Source organism: Crocodylus porosus, unplaced genomic scaffold (genome assembly GCF_001723895.1).
Source record: "Crocodylus porosus isolate Cpor-Errol unplaced genomic scaffold, CroPor_comp1, whole genome shotgun sequence".
NCBI classification, from domain to species: domain Eukaryota; kingdom Metazoa; phylum Chordata; order Crocodylia; family Crocodylidae; genus Crocodylus; species Crocodylus porosus.
The window spans coordinates 662,241-673,772 of NW_017728890.1; the positions used below are offsets into that span (position 1 = coordinate 662,241).

Genomic DNA, 11,532 nt, shown 5'->3' on the forward strand with positions numbered 1-11,532 from the left:
GCACTAACAGGCTCTACCCCCAAAAGTAGGGGAGTTGGTTCTATGGTACAGATATGAACTGAAAAGACTAAGATGTATATAGAGCACAAGCTTTCATAAACTGAAGTTTGTGTAATCAGCTGTTGTAAAACAACAGCATAGTGTACAAAGTGAAGTCAGTTATCTGAGTACAAAAGGAAGAGACGAAAGGGTAGAGGAAGGGGAGAGGAGATCAAACAGGGTCCCTGACTACTGAAAGCAGTCTTGACCAGGGCAGGTTGGGCAGGACAGCTAGACATTTTCTGCCACTGGGACAGATGGGATGCTGGACTTGACAGACCTGCAGACTGACATGGGACAGTATTTCACGCTCTTACAATGCTGAACACTCAGTATAGATTAAGTTAATGTGGGCAAAAAGTGTTCTCCTGGCTGTATAGCAAACCCTAGTTCCATAGGTGCCAAGTACCTTTGACAGGTCCTTTGCTTGATAACCATGGCTAAGAACTTATCCATACACAGCATGTTTGGCCAACTGAGAAGTGTCACCCCTCCACTTCCCCCCAACCATAACTCAGCTGCTCCCCAAGAAGGACAAAGCTCAAAGAGCTTTTACTCCAAAGACTACTGCTGGGCTCCTGCCCAACTACATGAGAGCAGAGGCCTGGATACAGAGACGGGTCCCACAGTGCCCAGCATCAGCAAGAAGGGACATTGGCATAGAGGGGGCTCACAGGATGCTCAATGCACTGACAACTTGTGTTGAGTGATTTATTTCTGTCAACAGAAAACACAGACAGCCACAACAAATCGCTAGGGAAACCAGAAGGAGGGGGGCCACGCTATTCTCAGCAAAGTCTGTTCATTCTTAGGAGAAGCAATTCAACCCCGTGGTTTCCTTGTGTTGGAGGGTTCTATCAGGTTGCACATTGCCACCCTCAGTTGCTGGAGATGTCCCGTTCACAATGGAGACGTGGTACCAGACAAATGGCACTGCTGGATTTCTGCCTGGCTTCCCCCAGCAAAGCGCCATGAGCACCTGCATCTGTTGCCATCCTAAGTTTGTGAAATGGGGTGTAGGACAGTGCCAAACTTCAAACCTGTTACTGTGTGAATGAGTGTTCCAGAGAGGCCGAAACTCCTGGGACGATGAGCTGTGAACCACCCGTGCTGTTCCAGGGTGCAAAAGCACCAGGCTACATTGGAACTGATAGTGCAGAGTACCACATGCATGCACACACGTGCCCAAAAGAGGTGAGAGGTGTGTTCTTGGTGCAAACTCCAGAGAAGGTGCAAACTCTCACTGCACTTCGGCATTTCCTTCTTTCAGAAGATGGCTTGATCTGCTTGAAGTGGCTCTGTGGAGCTGTTTGTTAGGGTCAAGAATGGTGAGGCATTACTGTGAGGGTCCACACAGAGATGCAAATGTGCTTTAACCCACTCTAGCTATTTCCCAGGGTCCCTGTGTTGACACAATTTGTATCAATGCAAGGAGCTGACACCCTTTCAGGGAGCAATTATGTTCCTTCCCCCACAACCAAAGCGGATGCCTCTGGAGGATTCTGAGCAGGAAAAGCAGAGCGTGCTGGGGAGGAGAGACCAGAGTGTACGTAGGGCTTCCCTTCCCTCTCCTCGGCCATTGCTGCTCCCGATAGGGCGCTGGGCTGGAGCTGTGAGGGGTGGTGGTGTAGGAGACATGGTGCTGAGAGCATCAAGTACATGTGCATGTGGGCCATGGGATAGCATTACCTTCCCCTCACTATGCAGAACACACACATAATACACATGCCTAGGGCACCTGTTCCTGGTTTAGAGTTAAACCATCAATAGGTCTCACAGCAAGCTGGAGGCCTGCTTTTTGCCCAGCTGGCTCAGCTGAGACCACATGGATGCTAACTGCCCCCATACACACTTACTACAGCGGGTCACATCAACCACCACTACCCAGGTTCTTCCCATGCTCCTTTCTTTGTTTCTCCACATTGATGCCTCCAAAGGAAACAGACCCCTTTGTCTACTTGCTCGGCTGACCACAGAAGGCCTCTCTCTAGTGAAGTCTCAAGAAAGCAGGTTAGATGCAGTGGCAGGGAAAATGAGCTATGCCACAGGAGAAGGCAGGACCCTGGAACTGAAGAGAAACCCTGAGGGCGGAAGGGCAGAACAGGCACCTGCTGGAAAACCACAAGGAGTTTCGCCTCTTAAGACACAAACGGTACCAGACATCACGGTGGAGGATGCCATCCCAGGCGCTGCTCTGCAGCAGGACTCAGCTGGACAAAGCAGAAGGAGCTCTAGAACTTGGAGGGGGGAATCTTGCACAGCAATTGGTCAAGAGCCTGCCCGTCAGAGCGAGGGTGAGGAACCCAGCGCGCGTGAAGTCACAGACCAAGCCACACATCTAGCTACTACCACTGTCCCCACACAGCACAGGGACTGGGGCCAGGAATCCAGGCCAGAATCCACTAGTGCTTCACCTCTCCCTTATCTAAGCAGCAAAAGATAATCTTTCAGGGACTGCGGCAAGGGGAGTTCCTTCACGGCATCTGGCAGGAACTGCACGCCCAGGCTGCAGCGCACGGCGTAGCGAGCCAGCGTCTTTAGGGTCCCAGGGGCCGAGCAGAGTACTGTGAGTTTCTCACAGAGCTGGGGATCCCGTGTCACTTCCCGGGGCATGTTCCCATTCTTCCGTAGCTCGAAGTGCCCAACAGCTTGCTGGAGAAGGTCAAAGCAGGAGTCTTCGCGCTCAGTGCCCAGACCCCGGACCAGCAGCGCCACCAGGCGGGAGATGGGCGTCTGCCCTTTCAAGTTCACCACCCGCACCTCAGCACCGAAGTCAAGGAGGATGCTCACACTCTCCAGGTTCCCCTTCATGGCAGCCCAGCTCAGGGGCGTGTCGTTGTTGTAGTCCCGGGCATTGACGAAGGCACCGTTCTCCAGCAGGGCACGCACACATTCGGCATTGTTCTTGAAGGCAGCCCAGTGCAGAGGAGTGTCCTTGTTCCCATCCAGCGCATTGGGGTTTGCACCATATTCCAGCAGGATTTCCACGCATGTGTCATCCTTCTCAGCTGCATAGTGGAGGGCTGTCCGGTTGTACCCATCAAGGGCATTGACCTGGAGGGGGAAAGAGCAACGAACCTCAGGAAGCATCAGGAAAGGGGGGGTGCCACTGAGCTCCCACCAAAGTACAGCACTGTTTTACTGGGGTTGGCCCACTCAGCTAATGCAAATCTACCTGGGAGGCCAACAGCTCTTGCTTCTGTCTTCTAGACAGGGAAGAAAGATGCACAGGAGCAAGGTGCTCACACGATCTTTGTGCAAGCAACCTCAGTCTTCAACCCCCTGCTGCTGGGTGCCAACAAACTCATCTGCTCATCCTTCCTCCCCAGATTGACCTATCCACGAGACCCCCAACAGCTGAAAGGCACTTTGCAAAGCAAGGAAAGCAGCCATTTCCTTATTCAGTGGTTTCTCTACCAAAGCACATTGGCCAGACGGGTTCGAGGTACACACCAGTAGTGCCATACAGACACATACTTTTATGTGTTTGAAATCAGCATTTGTGCATCCCTTAAAAAGAGCCAGAGTCTGGCAAAACCTCCAGCTTGCTGAGCATGTGACAGGCCCAGGCTGAAAGCCAAAAGCACAGCTCTTTCCAAGCTGCACGATGCTGTGCACTTGCTGCACCTTGCACCCAAAGGCGGCCCCAGATTCGTTTATGAGGGGTGTTTCTAATGTGTTTACCTCTGCCCCCTTCTGCAGCAGTAGTTCGACACAGTCAGCATCAGCCACCATGCAGGCGCAGTGCAGCGGCTTCAGGGTGCCATGCATGCAGTTCACGTCCGCTCCCTGAAGCGACACAGGAAACCAAGAGTGGGATTATTGAAGCCAGCTGCCCTGGGCCCCTCAATGTTGCAGCATCTGTAGCTTGCACAAACCAGCTCAACGGAAGACAGTTTTGAGCCAGGAAGTGTTGCCCTTTCTTAAAGGAACGTTATTAGACAGAGGTTGTCAACAGATGTTCCACAAGCAGCATATAATGTTTATTCCAATGCTGCAGGCACCAGGGCCTTCTGGTGCTGGACAAGAGAGACCAAAGAGATGCTTCCTGCACCCAACTGCATTTCCTCAGGATCTGGGAATCCCTGGCAGCCAATCACTTGCTACTACATTACTTGTAGCACCTTTAGCTTGTATCCTTACACCCCACCCTGCTGCCGCTACCACCGCCTCCCACCCCCACACACACGTAGTCTGACCACCTGGTCATTTAAAGGGAAAACCATGACTGCAGATGTGAGCCTAAAAATCAATCCTGCCCCTGAATCAACACCAGCACAAAGCCTCTGGTTCTCTCTGTTTTGTGATAGCTTGTTCTGCCTGTCTGAGGTTGCAGAGAGTCCCTCAGTGCCGAGTCTGAAGCTCTCTCCAGCTGCAAGACACAGCAGAGGAAGTGAAGGATTGATTGTGCCTACTTTCAAAGGCTCTCTTAACCACCAAGCTGATCTGCAGCACGTCTGCTGAGCCCTCATAACCTTGAAATACCTGGGGATTAAAATAGCTTGGCAGCTGCCTGGATCAGTCAAGCCTAATCTAGATCCTCTGCCAAGTATAACAGAGCAAGTGATCTCACCCAATGGTGAGTTCCCCGCTGCGCCTTTGCAGGGGCTTAAAGAAGGCCTCAAGTTTAGTTTTCAAAACAAGAGTTTAACACTGAAGTCTGCTGGAAGAGGACTCTGGTTTGAGGTGCCTCAGTCTGGACTGAACTGGACAAGAGCCTTCTCTCTCTCCTCCCACCCCTAAAGTGGCTAACAGGGAAAACTCCTGCTCTTTGATTGCAGCTGGGAAAATATCCCACCCTGACTCACTGATTACAGGGTTGAGTCAACCTTGGCCCCACTAATTCAGTTCTAAGAGTTCTCGATATCCCCCAGATGTCCCCACACACTGAACTTCTGCAGCAGCTCAAACTAACAAAAACCTCAGTATTTTAATTTCATTAACTAGCATAGACAATAGGAAAACTAAATGTATTGGATTATTTAAAATGCTTCTACTTTTTTGTTATTTAAATACTTTAATCAGCTAATGCATAGGTCTGGAATGTTTATATGTGGGGGCAGAAATTTCAGGACAGCCTTTACTACTGACAGTACAATCAGTGGGGCAACAGGCTGCAGGGCTGTTTTTTAAAATGTTGTTGGAGGGCTAGGAGTGTCACAGAGACAAAGATTAAAACAATAGGGATTTTTATTGCAGAGAAAGGCAGCTTTGTGTGGCTCCAGCAGCAGATGTGAGCAGGAAACGTGTGTAAAGCCATAGGGCCAGTTTTCAGCACTATTAAAAGCTCAGACTAGCTAAATGTTGAGGCTTTGAACTATTTCAAGTTTTTGCCCCTCCTCCACCAGCTTTCCCTTGAAAATAAGATGGTCAGGGGAAGATAAGAAAAGGTTTTGGTAATGGGTCCAACAGCTGAAGAGAATTACTTTAAGGAAAGAGCAATCACAAACTTGACAGCTGAGTCTTCAATTTCAGCTTTGCCCTTCAAAACAGTCCCTCTAGTCCAGGGGTGGGCAAAATGGCAGATCCTGCCAGCAGCCGGACTCCATTTCCCAGCAGCCCCTGCCCATGTCCCTGCAGCTGGTTTCCATGGAGATCTGGCACCAGGGTTGGGATCTTGCAGCAGTGACAATGTGGTCTAGAGCCAGGGCAGAGCTGCAGTGCACTGCCTGCATGACCCTGTCCAGGGGTGTGTGGACAGAGGGCTGCAGCTCTGCCCAAGCTCTGCTGCAAGATCCCAGCCCTAGAGCAGCTCCCCGCCCAGCCAGCACTGCTGGAACCAGTCTCCACAGAAGCCCTGGCCCCAAGCTGTCATGGTCCCACCACTCCTGGAATCTCCATGGAAGCCAACCACAGAGATGTGGGCAAGGGCTGCTGGAAAATGGAGTCCACCACAGACCCAATCCAGCCCAGGGACTGGACTTTGCCTGCCTCTGCTCTAGTCTCTTGATTTTGTGCGCTTTTTTCTAAAAAGCAAATTCTCAGCCTTGTGATAGTGACCAAAAAGGCAGAAAAAAACCCCCAACCTGATTCTTGAGACTCAAAATCCCAAGACACACCAGAACTCTCTCTCTCTCTCTACCCCCTTTTAAATCTAAATTTTTGAGGCTGTGCCCCACGGTGACCTCTGCATGCTTCCTGTCGATAACTCCATTCTGTTCTGAAAAGGGATGAGGGAGGCGAAAACAGAAGTGAGAACTGGAAGTGTGTAGCAATGTGAACTGCAGTGGCACAAGACACGTAACAGAAAGCCCCGTGGCAGCAGAAGCAGCGCTACAATCAGCCAACAAATCTAAGTTCCCTGAAGGGGAAGAGGCGAATCTTGCTCTCCTGGAGCTATCCACAAGGTGCTCGCAACACCCCCGTCATCCCCGTCTTTCAGTCCATCTGCCGGGCCTCCAACCGGCCTTCCCTTTTGTTGACAGCTCCTGCTCTCCCTAAATGACGTTCATCTCCATGGCACCTGCCTCCCTGCGGGCACGGTCTCACCCAGGGGAGAGATACGGATCAACCAGAGGGAGCTCAGGCTGGAAGCAGTGGAGAGTGAATGCACAACACAATGCAACACGCAACAACGGGTGACTTATCTCTAGAATCGCCCCGAATTACACATCCAAGCGCTCGGTGACTATACATCCACCATGGCAGCGCTGCTCCCGAGTCACGCTTCCCAGCTACCATGCTATGAAACCAGAGAGCCGTTGTGTTCAAGCCCCGTAAGAGCGCAATAAAACAATCACTGCCTTGAATCTAAGTGGATAAGATGCAAATAGCGGAGGAGAAACAATACTCAAGAGAAGCACCGACTGGGCCCAGGTCCGCACCAGCAACAGCCCGCAACAGGACGCCGGCTCCTGCTCGACCTGTTGGCTTATGCCTCACGCGCACGTAGGCTGAGCCCCCACCCCCAACACCCCCCGTGTGCGGACGTACCCGGCCGATCAGGTCTTCCACATTATCGTGCGGGAAAGAGCGTATAGCTGCGATGGTCCGGATCAACCGCTCCGACAGGGAGTATTTACTCTGAATGCTTTGCATAATATACCACATGCTGGAACTCAGGCTCCTGGGATTTCTTCACATGCTCTAAAGAGTCTGGGAGAAAGAGAGCGAAAGTGTGACTCGCCTCCACCGACAGACCTGCCCTACCAAGGAGATGCCATCGGCCCTGGCCTGCCACTGGCATGCCAGCAGCTCATCTCCTGCCAGGGGAAGGATGTCGAGACTAAGAAAATGTTTCAGGGCAGGTTTTAACCTCCTTGCTGAGCTACCTGGGAATCCCGGGCCTGCTCCAAATGCCTGGCAGGGGCCAGCCGGCTTCTCGCGCGGGGAAAAACCCCGGGCCCACGCGAGACTCAGATAAGCCGACTTTCCTGTTCGGAAAGGGGAGGGGAAACACTCACCCGCGCCGCCGCCCCTACTAAACCGCTTAGCTCAGACCGGAAGGGGTTGTCAGCGCCACCCGGAAGTGGAAACTCGCGACCGGAAGTGGGGGCAGGGACACGAGCGTTGCTGCAGGGAGGGGGTAGCGCATGCGCAGCACGAAAGCGGCGCCCCGCCGCCTGCGTTTCACCCTCTCCCGTCTCTTTCTGCCTCCCCTCCCAGCCCGGCCCTGGAGATCCGCCCCTCCCCCAACTCTCCTCCAATCGCCACCTCAGTTGCTTCACAGGCTCCGCCCCTCACCTTGCTCTCCTCCAATCCTCACCTCAAGTGTTTCACAAGTTTCTCCCACACCCTGCTCTCCTCCAATCCCTACCTCAGTTGTTTCATAGGCTCCGCCCCTCACCTGGTTTTCCTCCAATCCCTACCTCAGTTGTTTCATAGGCTCCGCCCCTCACCTTGCTTTCCTCCAATCTCCACCTCAGCTGTTTCACAAGCTCCTCCCACACCCTGCTCTCCTCCAGTCCCCTTGGCCCCTGCTCCCTTCTGCCCCCTGCAGCTCAGAGGCTGAGCAGGGGTGGGGGTTGCCCTGCACTGGGGTAGCTGGGACACTGCCCCCAAAAGCTGGGCAATAGGCGCCCTCCTGCCTGGGGCCAGAGCCGGCTCCCCAGTGGGTGTGGGCCAGGCCATGACCTCAACCCCCTGGAGCCCCTGCCAGGGATATAATCTACCCGGCGCCTGCTCCTCTCTGCGAGGCTGTCCCTGCCCTTCCACCTCGCCCAACGGGTCTGGTCATGCATGGGTTCGGCAGCGTTTCCCTCTGCTGACGGGCACCAGGTCAAACAGACGCTGCCAGGGAGAGGTCTCCCAGCTCGATGGGCCTCGGTGCGGTGTGCTGCCCCCAGCCCAATGGCTGCCACTTTGTTTTGCCCTACGGATATGTCAAGCCTTTCTTCAGAGGGCCTGGATCGTTCCAACCACTGCCCCAACGTGTGGGTTGTGAGCAGGGCTCGAACTGGGGAGCAGCAGGATGGAAAGCCTGGGTTCAGGCCGCTCGAGTGGAGTTACTGCCTTGCTGGGAGATGTAGCAAACCCTGGCTGAAAGCAGCAGGGCTGAGCAGCGTAGGGAGGACAAGACCAGGGCTTGGATCCAGCCCACAGCGCTGTGTGATCAAGTGCACGGGGCTCCATGCAAGTATTGGAGAGTGGTGCAACCACACACCTTATACAGCTGGATTGGCCTTGGCCAGGTGGGCCACACACGGAGGGATTGAGCCCTGTGCAGGTCATTTCTGCATGCTGGGATCAGGCTCCAAATGGGCTGTTTGCACGCACCCGGACCATGCCCTAGGTAGGCTATTGCTGCGTGCTGCAATCGGCCCCTGGTCGCATGGTTACTATGCACCAGAACTGGACCCCAGGCAGGTGGGGACCAGGCCCCAGGTGGGTGGTTGTTGCCTGCAGGAATTAAAACCTGGCCATGCCCACCCCACTCACCAGATCCAGCCTGTTGTCAACCTGGCACCACGCACCCAACCTGTGGGGCAAAAAATGTGGGCACCACTTCCACAGACCACTAGCTTCACAAGGACCACACATCACCCGCAGTGTTTAAACGTCTCGGCCATGTAGTGCCAGAGCAAGCCCCAAACACATCTATATTACTAGTTTTTACAGGGGCATCTCCCTGTTCTTTCTTTCCCGTTGCCCTTTTTGGCGGCTGTGCCTTTCTGACAACAGGCAGGTGGGAGAGGTGAGCAGGAACAATTCGTTTTTTTGGGGTTGGGCCCATTGCTGTATTCTGCAGCATGCAGTACCTAATACAGTGGAACCTTGTTTTGACTGGGCTCCGGGGTGATGCCACAATTCAAATAATTATCAGCCATAAATCATTTTTAAAAAACAAGAAATAAAATGCATTCATCTCACTCGGCATTACTGTATTGTCTCACATACAACACACCTTCCCCCCAAAAAAATAACTGCTGGAAAATTAGAAGGGAGGAATTTCGGTACCAGCACCTTCTGTCACTTATATGTCGGCCAGGCTACAGCGCAAGTAGCCCTGCTTGTGATCCCCAGGGTGGAGAACACCGAACAGGCTCTGCTCCCTTGCTGCTGCTCAGTTACTTATTATAAAGAAAGAGGGTTTTTTTTCCCCTCATTCAAAAACAAAGAGTGTATCTTCTTCTGGGGCCCGTGTATGTAAGAAAATAAAGTCGTTGATATTGCGAGGACACTCAGAGATCTGACGAAGAGCATTTTGAATCCCAGCCATTCCAAATAACGGGCCTAGCTTGCACGATTTGCTTTAAAATAATGAGATTAGCCCTAATAGGTTTGGGTCTCTGAAGCTCTGATTTTTGAGCCTTATAGTTCATACTTTTAAAGTTTTCCTTGGCAGCTGTCAGCTCTAGCAATGCCCCATGCTGAAATTATTGCATGAGATCACATGAGTCCAGGAGCTGGGGCTTTATGGGGAGGGGGAAAAAACTCACAAGAATTTGCAACAAGACAAGACAGTTGTTTAATCCCTTTCGGCAGAGTATAAACCCAAAGGTCCCATCAAATGTATAATCCAGACAGACAAGACTGACAGATGTCAGGTCAGAAGTAAAATAGCTTGTGTCTGGCAATATAGATCAGTGGCAGAACCATGACGACACACAGCTCTCCCAGCTCTTTGTCTAGGGGTCCTACCTCCTTAGATCCTCCTGTCTCTGCCCCATCTCACCCTGCTCCCCTACCTATACCCAGCTAAAGGCAAGCAAAACTTGGGGATATCCGAACCCCAAGCCTCCGGGCTTGGGCCTGCAAGTAGGATGCCTGCCAAAGGATTTGGAAACATCTGAAGCCCCAGGGGTGGGTGGAGGATGTTTGCCAGTAGTAGGGCTACTTATGGTTCTGGCCTGCTGCATGGATGTGAAATTTGATTTGGCTATTTTGGATAGGAACATGGATACATTTAATTAAAAAAAATCTGTCCTACCCGCTTGTTGCAGCCTGTCATAAATCAAGATCATGCATGCAGCACTGTGTACAACAAGTCCTGGATCCCCTTGGGATCTGAAAGCTACTGTGATGCATGTCAAAAATAACAGCTCGTCTAGGGACTGGGCGTGGGTAGCTTTCCACTAGCCCCAGTGGTTGCAGGGCGACTGTGAGAGCAGTCACACAGCATCCGTGCCTGGATCAGTGAGCGATGCAGCCCCTTCAGACCAGAGATCTGTGGTTTGACATGCCCAGTCCTGCTATTGCAGCCTGTATTTGCAGGAGTGGCAATAAGCTCATTTCCCCCCTTATTTTTATTGTGCACATGGACCCCTGCAAAGCAAGCCCTGGATTGGCAGCGCTGTGCCCGCAGGCTCTTTGTTTGAGGTTTTTCCTTCCTGCCTGGGGCTTGAAAGGGTTAAAACCATAGAGCTCCCAAATCCGCCTCTTGGTGGAGATGAAGAAGCACAGCAAAGGGGGAAACATAATAAAGAAAGGACCTTCCGGTTCCTAGCCTTCCCCTGACCCCAGCCATCTTCAGTCTCACTGCTCCTCTCCCCACCCAACCCCACACTCCTGCCATGTGCTTGCAATGACCCTGATATAACTGTGACACATGCAGGTCTGATTCATTCCTGCAGGGAAGGAGAACCAGCGAGGCTGGTCCAACACACATCACACTGCTAGACCTGCATCCACACGCGGGGTTCTCCTGAAGCAGTCAATAATCACTCCCTTCACCTACACAGTTGCAAGTTTAAACCAGTTGTACTTACATGAGCAGCACCTGGGGGTGCCTGTTTTGGGCTTGGACAGCTCCTAGTGCACTGGGACCACGGTCTGAAATAATGATAATAATAGTAATAAGATGAGGGCTCCTAACTCCTTTAGGCTCCCACAGAAAGCCAAGCTAGGGACCTTAATTCACAGCTTATTGCAAAGCCTGGGGACATAATAATAATAATAACAATAATAATAATAATAATAATATGAAGGCTCCTAACTCCTTTAGGGTCTCACAGAAAGTCAAGCTAGGGACCTTAATTCACATCTTCTTGCCAAGGCTAGGGGCATAAGAAGAAGAAGAAGATGAAGGCTCCTAATTCCTTTAGGCTCTGACAG

General features: G+C 52.1%; 1 protein-coding gene across 4 annotated transcripts; it reads right to left on the minus strand.

The window, feature by feature from the left end:
• Nucleotides 1–736: 736 nt before the first annotated feature.
• ASB8 (ankyrin repeat and SOCS box containing 8) lies at nt 737–7,604 on the minus strand. Of its 4 annotated transcripts, none has more exons than XM_019555054.1 (4): nt 7,443–7,597; nt 6,973–7,134; nt 3,724–3,828; nt 737–3,093 (listed from the first exon to the last, which is right to left on the minus strand). In XM_019555054.1, exons 2-4 carry the CDS (start codon nt 7,087–7,089, stop codon nt 2,461–2,463), a joined length of 855 nt encoding a protein of 284 aa, XP_019410599.1. In that variant the 5' UTR covers nt 7,090–7,134; nt 7,443–7,597; the 3' UTR covers nt 737–2,460. The 4 variants fall into 4 exon arrangements, with proteins under 4 accessions (XP_019410599.1, XP_019410609.1, XP_019410617.1 ...); XM_019555064.1 differs by lacking the exon at nt 7,443–7,597 and adding an exon at nt 7,350–7,409 and having other exon boundaries at nt 6,973–7,160; XM_019555072.1 differs by lacking the exon at nt 7,443–7,597 and adding an exon at nt 7,311–7,407.
• Between the last annotated feature and the right edge of the window lie 3,928 nt (nt 7,605–11,532).